The sequence below is a fragment of the Oncorhynchus keta genome, chromosome 6 (assembly GCF_023373465.1).
Source record: "Oncorhynchus keta strain PuntledgeMale-10-30-2019 chromosome 6, Oket_V2, whole genome shotgun sequence".
Lineage (NCBI taxonomy): Eukaryota > Metazoa > Chordata > Actinopteri > Salmoniformes > Salmonidae > Oncorhynchus > Oncorhynchus keta.
The window spans coordinates 13,634,959-13,650,691 of record NC_068426.1 but is presented as its reverse complement, the minus strand read 5'-3'; the positions used below and the strand labels follow the sequence as shown (position 1 = coordinate 13,650,691).

General features: G+C 43.3%; 1 protein-coding gene across 7 annotated transcripts in view; it reads left to right on the top strand.

Annotated features, from left to right (window-relative positions):
* Window positions 1–15,733, top strand: part of LOC118375284 (neurexin-2-like) — a 411,303-nt gene that overhangs the window by 115,297 nt on the left and 280,273 nt on the right. For all 7 annotated transcript variants that reach the window (XR_008139003.1, XM_052520781.1, XM_052520779.1 and 4 more), the window contains one exon: window positions 10,774–11,075. Coding sequence is in view for 6 of the 7 variants with exons in the window: in XM_052520781.1 (XP_052376741.1) it covers window positions 10,774–11,075 (302 nt within the window). In the remaining variant the exon portion in view is untranslated. The remainder of the gene's footprint in view (window positions 1–10,773; window positions 11,076–15,733) is intronic.

Here is a 15,733-nt window from a genome sequence, read left to right as displayed (position 1 = left end):
GGATGCTGTTTTCCTTCAATACCCTGGAGCTGGAGGAGTTCAAGACAGTGGGAAAGAAGGCCATGTGTCTAAAAGTGTCCCGTGCTTCTTCCCTGGAAGGGGTCAAATCTACAAGGTGGGTGGGTGTGTTGGGTCCAGGTGCCTCCCCAAAAGGCTGTTGGCGGTCTTTATATAAACTGCGTATTGATAAGTGAACAGCTGACCTCCAATGGAGGATATTACATGGAGCCATAGTCACCAATATGCATCTGGTACACCTGGATCCTCCTGTTGGGAAGGGTGTCCAATATGCATCTGGTACACCTGGATCCTACTGTTGGGAGGGGCGTCCAAAATGCATCTGGTACACCTGGATCCTACTGTTGGGAAGGGTGTCCAATATGCATCTGGTACACCTGGATCCTACTGTTGGGAAGGGTGTCCAATATGCATCTGGTACACCTGGAACCTACTGTTGGGGAAGGATGTCCAATATGCATCTGGTACACATGAATCCTACTGTTGGGGAGGGGTGTCCAATATGCATCTGGTACACCTGGATCCTACTGTTGGGAAGGGATGTCCAATATGCATCTGGTACACCTGGAACCTACTGTTGGGGAGGGGTGTCCAACAAGCATCTGGTACACTTGGATGCTACTGTTGGGGCGGGGTTTCCAATATGCATCTGGTACACCTGGATCCTACTGTTGGGGAGGGGTGTCCAACAAGCATCTGGTACACTTGGATGCTACTGTTGGGGCGGGGTTTCCAATATGCATCTGGTACACCTGGATCCTACTGTTGGGGAGGGGTGTCCAACAAGCATCTGGTACACTTGGATCCTACTGTTGGGGAGGGGTGTCCAACAAGCATCTGGTACACCTGGATCCTACTGTTGGGGAGGGGTGTCCAATAAGCATCTGGTACACTTGGATGCTACTGTTGGGGCGGGGTTTCCAATATGCATCTGGTACACCTGGATCCTACTGTTGGGTAGGGGCGTCCAATATGCATCTGGTACACCTGGATCCTACTGTTGGGGAAGGGTGACCAATATGCATCTGGTACACCTGGATCCTACTGTTGGGGAAGGATGTCCAATATGCATCTGGTACACCTTGATCCTACTGTTGGGGAAGGATGTCCAATATGCATCTGGTACACCTGGATCCTACTGTTGGGGAAGTGTGACCAATATGCATCTGGTACACCTGGATCCTAATTTGGGGAGGGGTGTCCAATATGCATCTGGTACACCTGGATCCTACTGTTGGGGAAGGGTGACCAATATGCATCTGGTACACCTGGATCCTACTGTTGGGGAGGGGCGTCCAATATGCATCTGGTACACCTGGATCCTACTGTTGGGGAGGGGCGTCCAATATGCATCTGGTACACCTGGATCCTACTGTTGGGGAGGGGCGTCCAATATACATTTGGTACACCTGGATCCTACTGTTGGGGAGGGGCGTCCAATATGCATCTGGTACACCTGGATCCTACTGTTGGGGAAGGGTGACCAATATGCATCTGGTACACCTGGATCCTACTGTTGGGGAGGGGCGTCCAATATGCATCTGGTACACCTGGATCCTACTGTTGGGGAGGGGCGTCCAATATGCATCTGGTACACCTGGATCCTACTGTTGGGGAGGGGCGTCCAATATGCATCTGGTACACCTGGATCCTACTGTTGGGGAGGGGCGTCCAATATGCATCTGGTACACCTGGATCCTACTGTTGGGGAGGGGCGTCCAATATGCATCTGGTACACCTGGATCCTACTGTTGGGGACGAGCATCCAATATGCATCTGGTACACCTGGATCCTACTGTTGGGGAAGGGTGACCAACATGCATCTGGTACACCTGGATCCTACTGTTGGGGAGGAGCATCCAATATGCATATGGTACACCTGGATCCTACTGTTGGGGAAGGGTGACCAATATGCATCTGGTACACCTGGATCCTACTGGGGAGGGGTGTCCACTCTGTGCTGACAGAGTCTGGAACTCCGGTACATCTGTCCTGACAGTGTCCCTGGTTGGTCGGGATGATTGACCTGATCAATAGCTGGTTCTCAGCTCTGGGAGAGATTTTCTCTTCCCAACAGTTTATATTCGGACTAAAGTACAGGTTTAGTCGAAGGGGTGCAGTTATTTAGCTTAATTTTGTGTCGGGCAGCTAAATTAGCAATATGGAAGACATGAAAGAACAGTATTCGGGGACAGGGGTCTGTGGATGTGGTGGGGATGCTGGAGAGAATGTTGGCAGTGAGACTGAGGGTTGAGTTTGCCTTCAACAAAATGGTTTACAATATTGATCAGTTTATGAGTATATTGGGCATTCTGAGGCTGTTGTGTTTAGTTACTGAGTAGGAAGATTTGGTGTTGTGTTTTTAATTGATGTGTAGCCATGGTTTTGTTTGAGTGTTTATCGTGTTGTGAGTTCCCAGACCCAATAAAGGTTATTTACAACTCGAATTCTCTCACTATCGTATCTCTCTCTCTCTCTACCTCCTTTCTCTCTCCTGTCTCTCTCACTCTCGCTCGCTCTCTCTCGTCTTTCTCTCTCTCTCTATCGCCTCTCTATCATCTCTCTCTCTATCGTCTCTCTCTCTATCTTCTTTCTCTATTGTCTCTCTATCGTCTCTCTCTCTCTATCTTCTTCTCTCGCTCTCTCTCTCGTCTCGCTCTCTCTCTCTATCGTCTCTCTCTCTCTATTGTCTCTCTATCGTCTCTATTGTCTCTCTTATGGCAGGCAGCAATGTAGTGCGCTGCCAACCCACAGCTCTCTGCGTCCTCCCCCATCAGGACAGGTAGCCTACTCTCATCAGAGAGGTCTTTGAAACCTTGAATAAGTGGGGATTTGGGGAAATTACACTCTCTAATTGTTTTATATTTTTCACATTTTGCCAGGAAATACAGCTCCGTCTCAGGTTCTGCTGTTGTACAGTGGTTGCACAACCTTTCCTCTACAGGGAGCCAGGTTTTCCTGTGTCTACCCTTCTCAATGGCAAGGCTTCGCTCACTGAGCCTGTACTTTGTCAAGATTTTTCAAAGGTTTTGTTCAGTAACCATGTTCAAATAGTTAGCCACGGTGTACTGTCGATTTAGGGCCAGATAGCACTGCATTTTGCTTTGTGCTTGTGTTTCCCAATAAGCAATGTAGTTTTGTTTTGACTCTGTTGTAATTTGGTTTATTCTGATTGATTGGATGTTCTGGTCCTGAGGCTTCAGTGTGTTAGTAGAACAGGTTTGTGAACTCAGCCCCAGGACCAGCTGGATGAGGGGACTCTTTTCTTTGCTCAGCTCTTGGCATTGCAGGGCGTGGTAATGATATGAGAGGGGGTCACTGTATTTTAGATGTTTCCAAAACTTAATTGCTCCTTTTTGAGTTTTTATTATTTGTGAATATTGGCCTAATTTAGCCCTGCATGCATTGTTTGTAGTTTTCCTCTGGACATGTAGGAGAATCTTACAGAACTCAGCATGCAGTGCTTCAATGGGGTGTTTGTCCCATTTGATGAAATCTTGTTTTGCAGGTGGACCATAAAGTGCCATTGGTTCAATGACATAGTCAATTAGTTTTAGCCAAATTTGAATGATCTTTTTAATGGCGTAGAATGCCCTGCGTGCTTTCTCTCTCAGCTCATTCAATGCCTCATTAAGGTGTCCAGTTGAGCTTATTTTAAAACCTAAGTAATTGTAGTGTGTGCAGTACTCTATATATTTTGTACCAATTGAGAACTTTGGTCTAATTCCCTGAGATCTGGATCTTCTCTGGAAAATCATTATTTTAATCTTTTTGGGGTTTACTGCCAGGGCCCAGGTCTGGCAGTAGTGCTCTAGCAGGTCTATCTCTATAGTCTCTCTCCCTATAGTCTCTCTCTCTATAGTCTCTCTCCGTATAGTCTCTCTCTCTATCGTCTCTCTATAGTCTCTCTCTCTATCGTATCTCTATAGTCTCTCTCTATAGTCTCTTTCTCTATCGTATCTCTATAGTCTCTCTCTCTATCATCTCTCTATAGTCTCTCTCTATAGTCTCTCTCTCTATCGTATCTCTATAGTATCTTTCTCTATCGTCTCTCTCTCTATAGTCTCTTTCTCTATCGTACCTCTATAGTCTCTCTCTCTATCGTCTCTCTCTCTATCGTATCTCTATAGTATCTTTCTCTATCGTCTCTCTCTCTATAGCCTCTCTCTCTATTGTATCTCTATGGTCTCTCTCTCTATCGTCTCTCTATAGTCTCTCTCTCTATCGTCTCTCTATAGTCTCTCTCTCTATCGTCTCTCTATAGTCTCTCTCTCTATCGTATCTCTATAGTCTCTCTCTATAGTCTCTTTCTCTATCGTATCTCTATAGTCTCTCTCTCTATCATCTCTCTATAGTCTCTCTCTATAGTCTCTCTATCGTACCTCTATAGTCTCTCTCTCTATCGTATCTCTATAGTATCTTTCTCTATCGTCTCTCTCTCTATAGTCTCTTTCTCTATCGTACCTCTATAGTCTCTCTCTCTATCGTATCTCTATAGTATCTTTCTCTATCGTCTCTCTCTCTATAGCCTCTCTCTCTATTGTATCTCTATCGTCTCTCTCTCTATCGTATCTCTATAATCTCTTTCTCTATCGTCTCTCTCTCTATAGTCTCTCTCTCTATCGTATCTCTATCGTCTCTCTCTCTATCGTATCTCTATAGTCTCTTTCTCTATCGTCTCTCTCTCTATAGTGTCTTTCTCTATCGTCTCTCTCTCTATAGCCTCTCTATCGTCTCTCTCTCTATCGTCTCTCTATCGTCTCTCTCTCTATCGTATCTCTATAGTATCTTTCTCTATCGTCTCTCTCTCTATTGTCTCTTTCTCTATCGTATCTCTCTAGTATCTTTCTCTATCGTCTCTCTCTCTCTATAGCCTCTCTCTCTATTGTATCTCTATGGTCTCTCTCTCTATGGTCTCTCTATCGTCTCTCTCTCTATCGTATCTCTATAGTCTCTTTCTCTCTCGTCTCTCTCTCTATAGTCTCTCTCTCTATCGTATCTCTATCGTCTCTCTCTCTCTATCATCTCTCTCTCTATCGTCTCTCTCTCTATCGTCTCTCTCTCTATCGTATCTATATAGTCTCCCTATCGTATCTCTATGGTCTCTCTCTATAGTCTCTATCGGATCTCTATAGTCTCTCTATCGTATCTATATAGTCTCCCTATCGTATCTCTATGGTCTCTCTCTATGGTCCCCGTTAACGTCTCTCTTTCTATCGTCTCTCTCTATCGTCTCTCTCTCTATAGTCTCTCTCTATCGTATCTCTCTATCGTCTCTGTCTATCGTCTCTCTCTCTCTATCATCTCTGTCTATTGTCTCTCTCTCTATAGTCTCTCTCTCTCTCTATCGTATCTCTCTCTCTATCGTTTCAATTCAATTCAAGGGGCTTTATTGGCATGGGAAACATGTGTTAACATTGTCAAAGCAAGTGAGGTAGATAATACAAAAGAGAAATAAACAATAAAAATTAACAGTAAACATTACACATACAGAAGTTTCAAAACAATAAAGACAGTACAAATGTCATATTATATATATATATATATATATATATATACAGTGTTGTAACAATGTACAAATAGTTAAAGTACACAAGGGAAAATAAATAAGCATAAATATGGGTTGTATTTACAATGGTGTTTGTTCTTCACTGGTTGCCCTTTTCTTGTGGCAACAGGTCACAAATCTGGCTGCTGTGATGGCACACTGTGGAATTTCACCCAGTAGATATGGGAGTTTATCAAAATTGGATTTGTTTTCAAATTCTTTGTGGATCTGTGTAATCTGAGGGAAATATGTATCTCTAATATGGTCATACATTGGGCAGGAGGTTAGGAAGTGCAGCTCAGTTTCCACCTAATTTTGTGGTCAGTGTGCAAAGAGCCTGTCTTCTCTTGAGAGCCAGGTCTGCCTACGGCGGCCTTTCTCAATAGCATGGCTATGCTCACTAAGTCTGTACATAGTCAAAGCTTTCCTTAAGTTTGGGTCAGTCACAGTGGACAGGTATTCTGCCACTGTGTACTCTCTGTTTAGGGCCAAATAGCATTCTTGTTTGCTCTGTTTTTTTGTGTCAAGTAATCATCTTTTTGTTTTCTCATGGTTTGGTTGGGTCTAATTGTGCTGCTGTCCTGGGGCTCTGTGGGGTGTGTTTGTGTTTGTGAACAGAGCCCCAGGACCAGCTTGCTTAGGGGACTCTTCTCCAGGTTCATCTCTCTGTAGGTGATGACTTTGTTATGGAAGGTTTGGGAATTGCTTCCTTTTAGGTGGTTGTAGAATTTAACAGCTCTTTTCTGGATTTTGATAATTAGTGGGTATCGGCCTAATTCTGCTCTGCATGCATTATTTGGTGTTCTACGTTGTACACAGAGGATATTTTTGCAGAATTCTGCATGCAGTGTCAATTTGGTGTTTCTTCCATTTTGTGAAGTCTTGGTTGGTGAGCGGACCCCAGACCTCACAACCGTAAAGGGCAATGGGCTCTATGACTGATTCAAGTATTTTTAGCCAGATTCTAATTGGTATGTTGAAATTTATGTTCCTTTTGATGGCATAGAATGCCCTTCTTGTCTTGTCTCTCAGATCTTTCACAGGTTTGTGGAAGTTACCTGTGGCGCTGATGTTTAGGCTCTCTATCGTATCTCTATCATATCTCTATTGTCTCTCTCTCTATCGTATCTCTTTCGCCTCTCTCTCTATAGTCTCTCTCTATCGTATCTCTATAGTCTGTATCGAATCTATATAGTCTCTCTCTATAGTCTCTCTCTCTATCATATCTATATAGTCTCTATCGTATCTCTATTGTCTCTCTCTATTGTCTGTCTAATGTCTCTCTCTATATCGTCTCTCTCTCTCTGTCTCTCTCTTTAGACTCTCTCTATCGTCTCTCTTTCGTATCTCTATTGTCTCTCTCTATTGTCTCTGTCTAATGTCTCTCTCTCTCTATTGTCTCTCTCTCTATCATCTCTCTCTATCGTATCTCTATCGTCTCTCTCTCTACCATATCTCTCTCTACAGTCTCTCTCTATATCGTCTCTCTCTCCGTCTCTCTCTTTAGTCTCTCTCTATCGTCTCTCTCTCTATCGTCTCTCTCTATCGTCTCTCTCTCTATCGTCTCTGTCTATTGTCTCACTCTCTATAGTCTCTCTCTCTTTCGTAACTCTCTCTATCGTATCTATCTCTATCATCTCTCTCTCTCTATAGTCTCTCTCTTTATAGTCTCTCTCTCCATAGGATTATAGTATCTCTATCGTCTCTCTCTATCGTATTTCTATCGTCTCTCTCTCTATCGTCTCTCTGTCTATCGTCTTTCTCTATCTTCTCTCTGTCTATCGTCTTTCTCTATCTTCTCTCTCTCTATCGTCTCTCTCTCTATCATCTCTCTCTATCCTCTCTCTATCATCTCACTCTATCCTCTGTTTCACTCTCCTCTCTCTATCGTCTCTTTTACTCCCTATTGTGTCTCTCTCTCGATCGTCGATCTCTGTCTATCCTCTCTCTCTATCCTCTATCGTCTCTCTCTCTCTATCGTCTTTCTCTGTCCTCTATCATCGATCTCTCGATCGTCGCTCTCTCTCTATCATCTCTCTCTATCTTCTATCGTCTCTCTCTCTCTCTATCGTCTCTCTCTCTATCGTCTCTCTCTATCATCTCTCTATCGTCTCTCTCTTTCTCTATCGTCTCTTGCTCTCTATCGTCTCTCTATCGTGTCTCTCACTATTCTCTCTCAATCGTCTCTCTATTCTCTCTATCGTCTCTCTGTCATCTTTCTCAAAGGACTGTGTAGGAGGGGATATAGACAGACACAGACTGAAAGGGAGGGCGGGGTGTGGGGGGATAGAGAGAGAGCGGGGGGGTGGTAGTGAGACAGAATGATGAATTGTAGCAGAGGCCACCCATTCGTAGTTGTCTGTGGTACTGTTCCTCAGATGCTGTGTAGTGCTAATTAAATTCCTCTTGTCACATGGGGTCACCAGACTTTAGCAGGCAACAAGTAGGATGGGAGACGGAGATAGAAGTACGATCCTTACAACGCGTCAAATGAGAAGACCGACGAGAGCCAGAGAAGGCTAATCAGAAGACGAAAGTTGTTGCCTTAGACTATGTTCTGATAGATATAGATGAAGGCTTGTATGTGGATGCCAACCTTAAGACGTTATTCACTTTGGTGGTAGAGAGACATTAAGACAATGAGCAGCTCTCAATTTCATTGCGCTTTGTGGTAGTTAAATGTGGGTTCAGCTTTGCTGTAAATAGCAGCAGCTGTTAACTGAATCATACATTCGATCTGAAGAAGAGTGTTACCTGGGAGTTAGACTATTCAAGGTAAGAGATGGCCTCTGCTTGATTGAATCCTGCACAAATCATCTAGATTCCAAATGACATTTGTAGGCTTCATGCTTGATGGATTCTCTCAAGTGATCAAATGAATGTAATTTTCCACTTGATAGTCTGTAGGAAATCCACGAGCAGGAATGTTTTACATTTGATCAGATGGGGAATTTGAAAAGCAACGTTGCATCTGATTGCACCCAACCATAACTTGATAGGATGTTCTCCCGAGTGACGCAGCAGTCTAAGACACTGCATCTCGGTGTCATAGGCGTGTGTATAGGTGGCAAGGAAGTCAGGTGCAGGATCATTTATCTGGGTAAAATGGAGTAGTTTAATGGTGTAAAAACATAACTCCAAAACCATGAAAAAATACACAAAACAAAGTGGGTACAAAGACCCGACGCACCAAAACAAACAACACTAAATAATAACAAACCATCTCTGACAAAGACATGAGGGGAAACAGAGGGTTAAATACACAACGGGTAATGAATGGGATTGGAACCAGGTGTGTTGGAAGACAAGACAAAACCAATGGAAAATGAAAAATGGATCAATGATGGCTAGAAGACTGGTGACGTCGACCGCCGAGTCCCATAGGGCGGCGCACAATTGGCCCATAGTTGTCCGGGTTAGGGGAGGGTTTGGCTGGGGTAGGCCGTCATTGTAACATAAGAATTTGTTCTTAAACTGACTTGCCTTGTTAAATAAAGGTTAAATAAAATACATTTAATTGAACAAATTTGCTTAAGAACAGTGGTTAGATATATCCCTAGACATCTGTAGGACCCAGGAAGGTGATAGTGCTGCCATGTGTGTCAGATGCATCAATAATATCTCATCCCCATTGTCCATGTAAAAGCTAAAGTAGTCAGTTTTCCCCTGGAGGAAATTAAAGGAATTTAATGAGAACGTTTAAACAGGTGTAAGGAAAATGTTTGGCAGATATGGTGATAAGATGATGGATATGGTGGTGATGATATCTTTGTTGAGTGGTTCTTTGATATGTTCACCCATCCATTTTTGTGTCATAATTGGGAGAAATATACATATTATTAACCTGTAATTACAGTATTCAAAGCTCCATTTCAAGAAGCTTGAACAGTACAATATATGTTTTACATTGTTATAATGCTGTATTGACTCCTGCTTCCTTCTTGGCGAGGTTCTCCCTTGTTAGCCTTTCACTGCAGTGGGCTAAATCAGGGTCTCACATATTGATTCTTGGTAGTCTTAAACAAATCTACTTGGAAATAAAAGTATATACATCACAGAAGACTGAAATATAACAAAACTGTTTGGCAGTTTAATACACTTGATTAATTATGAAAATTATTTGGGCTACATAGTCTCAGTGGGACTTTCCAGATGAAAGGTTAATTAAAATTAATATAAAATAGCTGACGATAACTCTAGATGACGATCTCTCTAGCTGACGATCTCTAGCTGAAGATCTTTCGAGCTGACGATCTCTCTAGCTGACGATAACTAGCTGACGATCTCTCTAGCTGACGATCTCTAGCTGAAGATCTCTCTGAGCTGACAATCTCTCTAGCTGAAGATCTCTAGCTGACGATCTCTAGCTGAAGATCTCTCTAGCTGACAATCTCTCTAGCTGACGATCTCTAGCTGACGATCTCTAGCTGAAGTTCTTTCGAGCTGACGATCTCTCTAGCTGACGATAACTAGCTGACGATCTCTCTAGCTGACGATCTCTAGCTGAAGATCTCTCGAGCTGACAATCTCTCTAGCTGAAGATCTCTCTAGCTGAAAATCTCTCTAGCTGACGATCTCTCTAGCTGAAGATCTCTCGAGCTGACGATCTCCCTAGCTGAAGATCTCTAGCTGAAGATCTTTCGAGCTGACGATCTCTCTAGCTGACGATCTCTAGCTGACGATAACTCTAGCTGAAGATCTCTCTAGCTGAAGATCTTTCGAGCTGACGATCTCTCTAGCTGATGATAACTAGCTGACGATCTCTCTCGCTGACGATCTCGCTAACTGACGATAACTCTAGCTGATGATAACTCTATCTGACGATAACTCTATCTGACAATCTCTCTAGCTGACGGTCTCTATATCTGACAATCTCTCTATCTGAGGATCTCTCTAGCTGATGATGTCGCTAGCTGACAAACTCGCTAGCTGACGATAACTCTAGCTGATGATAATTCAAGCCGATGTCAACACTAGCTGATGATATCTCTAGGTGACGATATCAATGGTTGTCATATCAATGGTTGTGATAACAATGGTTTTGATAACAATAGCTGATGTTTCAGAAATGATCATTATTGAACTGCATTGTTGGTTAAGGGCTTGTTAGTTAGCATTTCACAGTAAGGTACCTGTTGTATTCGACGCATGTGACAAATAGCATTTGATTTTGATTTTGACAGCCTTCTCTCCATCTCTCACCACAGCAAAAGGGGAGTCGGTTGCCACCTACAAAGGCAACGAGTTCTTCAGCTATGACTTATCTCAGATGCCCATCCAGAGCAAACTGGACGAGATCACTCTGTCCTTCCGCACGCTGCAGAGGAACGGCCTCCTTCTCCACACCGGGAAATCAGCTGACTATGTCAACCTATCCCTGAGGAGCGGCGCTGTGTGGCTGGTCATCAACCTGGGCTCAGGGGCCTTCGAGGCCCTGGTGGAGCCCACCAACGGCAAGTTCAACGACAATGCCTGGCACGAAGTGCGCATCACACGCAACCTGCGCCAGGTACAGTACTGTACACACCCTCTCTGTGCTTCTTCCTGCGCTCAGCAGTAGATTTAGCATTATTACAGGAAGATTTTAATTTTCTATTTGAAAAGGGTGTGATAGTATCATTATTTAGCTTCCAGTTGTTGTGAATGCATATCCATCATGGGCATCCAAGGGAGACCAGTTATAATGTCAGTTTGTGATTGAATTATATTCACTGTGTTGTGTTAATTTATCCCTCAGGACTGAAAAACAAAGATGTTTTAGGCTACCCTTTTCTGATTTAGCCCTCAATTTATCTTTATCAGTCCCAAGCCAAACTCCAGTGACTCATACCCCAAGTGTGAAAGTCTTTAGGGTACGTTGAGTAAATGTGCCTCACATATGCTGTAGTAATCCATTCGTATTCTCTATGGCAATCGATACACAATCTTGTTGTGGTCCTTCTGTGGCTCAGTTGGTAGAGCATGGCGCTTGTAACGCCAGGGTAGTGGGTTCGATTCCCGGGACCACCCATACGTAGAATGTATGCACACATGACTGTAAGTCGCTTTGGATAAAAGCGTCAGCTAAATGGCATATATTATTATTATTGTTCTTTTCAATTCAGTTCAGAGTAAAATGAATCAATGACACATTTGTGTCTCTCTCAACATTTCTTCTCCATAGGTGAACCATGTTGATGTGGGATGTTCCTCCCTGTGTGACTAGTGTTGAGGTGTATATTGTTGTGGCTGAATTGACTTGGAACGTGTTGATTGATTTCTGAGTCAGTCTCATTGAGTCTCCACATTATAAGCCTACTAGTAATGAACATGATTTGTTCGTGTATTGAAGTTGCTTTTATAATTCCATGTTTCTAACATAATATATTTGGCTTATAATGCTGTCAGTGAATTTATCCTGAGGAAGGATACTACCAATATAGCTGATGAGTGGTCCATATTTAGCTTGATCTGTCCTCTAGGGTTGAACTTATAAAAAACCTTTTATCTTTAAAGATTACAGCCATGCATTTCACAACACATGTCTGTGCTAGCTTTACACCCTGTCAGGATTAGTCAGTGCCATGCTCTCCTACTAACCCTGGTCCTGCCTGCTTTCCCCTCCCATGCATTATTTGTAACTTATTTTGTACATAATGTTTCTGCAACCGTATCTTATGACAAAAAAGAGCTTCTGTATATCAGGACAGCGATCACACACCTCGGATTAAACAAAGATTTTTTCTACAAAGACGACGCACAAGATATTCTCCAAACACTCCACAGGACCGACATCACTGTTATTTGCAAGAGGAAGTGACGCAGGTACAGAGGACAAAGAGCTGGATGCCTGGTCAGGACACGGAGAAGGCGACTGGGAAAGCTGCCGTTACCGTCAACACTACTTGCCAACGTGCAATCATTGGACAATAAACTAGACGAGGTACGATCATGAATATCCCACCAACGGGACATCAAAAACTGTAATATCCTATGTTTCACGGAATCGTGGCTGAATGACAACATGGATATTCAGCTAACGGAATACACGCTGCACCGGCAGGATAGAACAGCACACTCCGGTAAGATGGGGGGGGTCTGTGCATATTTGTAAACAACAGCTGGTGCACGAAATCTAAGGGAGTCTCTAGATTTTGCTCGCCTGAAGTAGAGTATATTGTGATAAATTGCAGGCCACACTACTTGCCTAGAGAGTTTTCAGCTATACTTTTCATGGCTGTTTATTTACCACCACAGACAGATGCTGGTACTAAGACCACACTCAGTCAGCTGTATAAGGAATGAAACAAACAGGAAAGTAGTCACCCAGAGGTGGCGCTCCTAGTGGCGCTTTAATGCCTAAATCAGTTAAATATCAACATGCAACCAGATGGGGGAAAAATGGTCACCTGTACTCCATACACAGAGACACATACAAAGATCTCTCTCGCCCTCCATTTGGTAAATCCGACCACAACTCTATCCTCCTGATTCCTGCTATAAAAAAGTGGTCAGATGAAGCAGATGCTAAACTACAGGACTGTTTTGCTATCACAGACTGGAACATGTTCTGGGATTCTTCCAACGGCATTGAGTACACCACATCAGTCACTGGCTTTATCAATAAGTGCATTGAAGACGTTGTCCCCACAGTGATTGTATGTACATACCCCAACCAGAAGCCATGGATTACAGTCAACATTCGCACTGAGGTAAAGGGTAGAGCTGCCGGTTTCAAGGAGCAGTACTCTAACACGGAAGCGTATAAGAAATCCTGCTATGCCCTCCGGCAAACCATCAGACAGGCAAAGTGTCAATACAGGAATAAGATTGAATCGTTCTACACCGGCTCCGATGCTCGTCTTATGTGGCAGGGCTTGCAAACTATTACAGACTACAAAGGGAAGCACAGCTGCAAGCTGCCCAGTGACGCGAGCCTACAAGACGAGCTAAATCACCTCTATGCTCGCTTCGAGGCAAGCAACACTGAGGCATGCATGAGAGCATCAGCTGTTCCGGACGACTGTGTGATGATGCTCTCCATAGCCGAAATGAGTAAGACCTTTAAACAGGTCAACATACACAAGGCTGCGGGGCCAGACGGATTACCAGGACATGTGCTCCGGGCATGTGCTGACCAACTGGCAGGTGTCTTCACTGACATTTTCAACATGTCCCTGATTGAGTCTGTGATACCAGTATGTTTCAAGCAGACCACCATAGTGCCTGTGCCCAAGAACACAAAGACAACCTGCCTAAATGACTACAGACCCATAGCACTCATGTCCGTAGCCATGAAGTGCTTTGAAAGGACGGTAATGGCTCACATCAACACCATTATCCCAGAAACCCTAGACCCACTGCAATTTGCATACCGCCCAAACAGATCCACAGATGATGCAATCTCTATTGCACTCCACACTGCCCTTTCCCACCTGGACAAAAGGAACACTTATGTGAGATTGCTATTCATTGACTACAGCTCAGCGTTCAACACCATAGTGCCCTCAAAGCTCATCACTAAGCTAAGGAAACTGGGACTAAACATCTCCCTCTGCAACTGGATCATGGACTTCCTGACGGGCCGCCCCCAGGAGGTGTCTGTGAGACGCGGTGTGGGTGAACGGATGATCTCTGCATGTGTATTTTCCACCGTAAAGCATGGAGGAGGAGTTGGTATGGTGTGAGGGTGCTTTGCTGGTGACACTGTCTGAGATTTATTTAGAATTCAAGGCACACTTAACCAGCATGGCTACCACAGCATTCTGCAGCGATACTATCCCATCTGGTTTGGGCTTAGTGGGACTATCATTTGTTTTCAACAGGATAATGACCCAACACATCTCTAGGCTGTGCAAGGGCTCTTTGACCAAGAAGGAGAGTGATGGAGTGCTGCATCAGATGACCTGGCGTTGTTTAACATTTTTTTTGGTTACTACATGATTCCATATGTGTTATTTCATAGTTTTAATGTCTTCACTATTATTCAACAATGTAGAAAATATTAAAATAAAGAAAAACCTCGAATGAGTAAGTGTTCTAAAACATATGGCAGGTAGCGTGACTCTTCAAAAGGTAGTCTTCATTTTTTTATATTCTTCATTTGTTTCTGTTTAGATACTAAATTCAGCTTTTCATTGCTTTGCATTTTGTGGAGCTTTTATTTTATTTTATTTTATTTTATTTATTTTATTTTATCCAATTAAATTCCCACTCAATTTTGAGTTGTATTATTGGTATCATTTTGAATAAAGGCCAAATCTATGCGTTTGACTGTTACCTTACAAAGGGATGTATACACAGGTCAGGCATTTTATTGGTCTTTTCTAGAGCACTAGTGTGCTTTGTTGACTTTACCATCTGCCATTTCTTTTTCCTCCCCTTTCTGATGAAGCACCCAGCTATTGAACATCATATGATAGTCAGCATATGAATTGTGTAGTTTGGTTTGCCTGTTATTTTTCACAATATCTCTTGCTTTTACTCTCTAGAAGTTACAAAATTGGCAACAATCATTCCACTAGTGTCATCAGTGTTTTTGAGTCACTGTAACAGATATCTTTGTCATCTAGAATTCACGTCTGTCTGACAAGCTGTCTATCCTCCCGAGTGGTGCCGCGGTCTAAGCCATTGCATCGCAGTGCTTGAGGCGTCACTACAGACCCGGGTTCAATCCCAGGCTGTGTCACAGCCGGCCGTGACCAAGAGACCCATGAGGTGGCGCACAATTGGCGCAGCGTTGTCGAGGTTAGGGGAGTGTTTGGCCGGCCGGGATGTCCCATCGCCTCTAAAAAACTTTTTTTTCAACTTCAAAGCTTCACTTGCCTTTCGCCTTATAATCCTAACGTAGGATATAAATATGGAGACAGGTAGATCCACGTAGTTTATTTTTTGTTAGTATTTTATTCATTCTGTTGCCTCCACGGACATCAACAGTACATAGTAGAAATCATCTACACCCTCTGTTAGTGTGATTTTCTCTTTCCATTTGACTTTATGTGAATGATTCATAATTCCGTGATTAATATGCATCGCATGTGTCCACACTCAAGCCCTTGATGGGTTATTACAACAAATAAAGCCACTTTTTTTCAAACCAAAATTCCAAGGTCTTTCTATTCACAGTATATAAAGTGTCTTCGGAAAGTATTCAGACCCTATTACATTTTCAACACTTTGTTACGTTAC